At 42.3% G+C, this 581-nt stretch overlaps 1 protein-coding gene across 1 annotated transcript in view; it reads right to left on the bottom strand.

The window, feature by feature from the left end:
* LOC118335688 (transcription initiation factor TFIID subunit 2-like) overlaps window positions 1-581 on the bottom strand; it is a 2,457-nt gene that overhangs the window by 287 nt on the left and 1,589 nt on the right. The window contains exon 3 of the mRNA XM_035672112.1: window positions 44-275. Within this exon, the coding sequence (XP_035528005.1) occupies window positions 44-275 (232 nt within the window). The remainder of the gene's footprint in view (window positions 1-43; window positions 276-581) is intronic.

The raw sequence follows: 581 nt of genomic DNA, 5'->3' as shown, positions 1-581 counted from the left end.
TCAAACATCCCAGACTACATGCAGAAACATGATTTAAACCCACCTCATGCATGTAGGGATCCACAAGGATCTCAAAGGGCCCCACAGCCAGGGAGATATTGGGGGCCGCAGTGGGGATGGGGAGGACATAGTGGAATGTCTTCTTCCTCATATCATGTGTGTAGATGGTCTCCACCAGATCGCCGCAGGACACCGCCACCATGGAAGCATCCACGGTGAACTCCAGCTTCCACGTGCAGAGCTCTGAGTAGGAGTCTACACAGGGGAACCAGAATCTGAGGGAGGAGACAATCTGATGAGCATAACTGAATGCAAACAAACAACTGCTGTGGTGGGCTTTAACTAGGGTCTAAAATGAAAAAATTTTTTTTTTTTAAATTTTAGGCGCACGTCTTTAACATGTTAAAGCGCAAAGGATCATTGAAATGGCAAAATGGCTTCTTTAAAGTAGCATTTTAAAAAATCTCAATCTATGGTTGTAATTAAACTCCTACTTAATATCATCATGTAAGTTTTTTTACAGCCTTTTCCTCCTGAGTTTATTTTTGTTATCTCCTTTTCACTCTGAAACATTTCCTATG

This window comes from Morone saxatilis, unplaced genomic scaffold (genome assembly GCF_004916995.1).
Source record: "Morone saxatilis isolate NCDOM2014 unplaced genomic scaffold, NCSU_SB_2.0 Contig24, whole genome shotgun sequence".
In the NCBI taxonomy this organism is placed as follows: domain Eukaryota; kingdom Metazoa; phylum Chordata; class Actinopteri; family Moronidae; genus Morone; species Morone saxatilis.
Note: the sequence above shows the minus strand (reverse complement) of the source record. Positions and strands in the feature narration are given on the sequence as shown.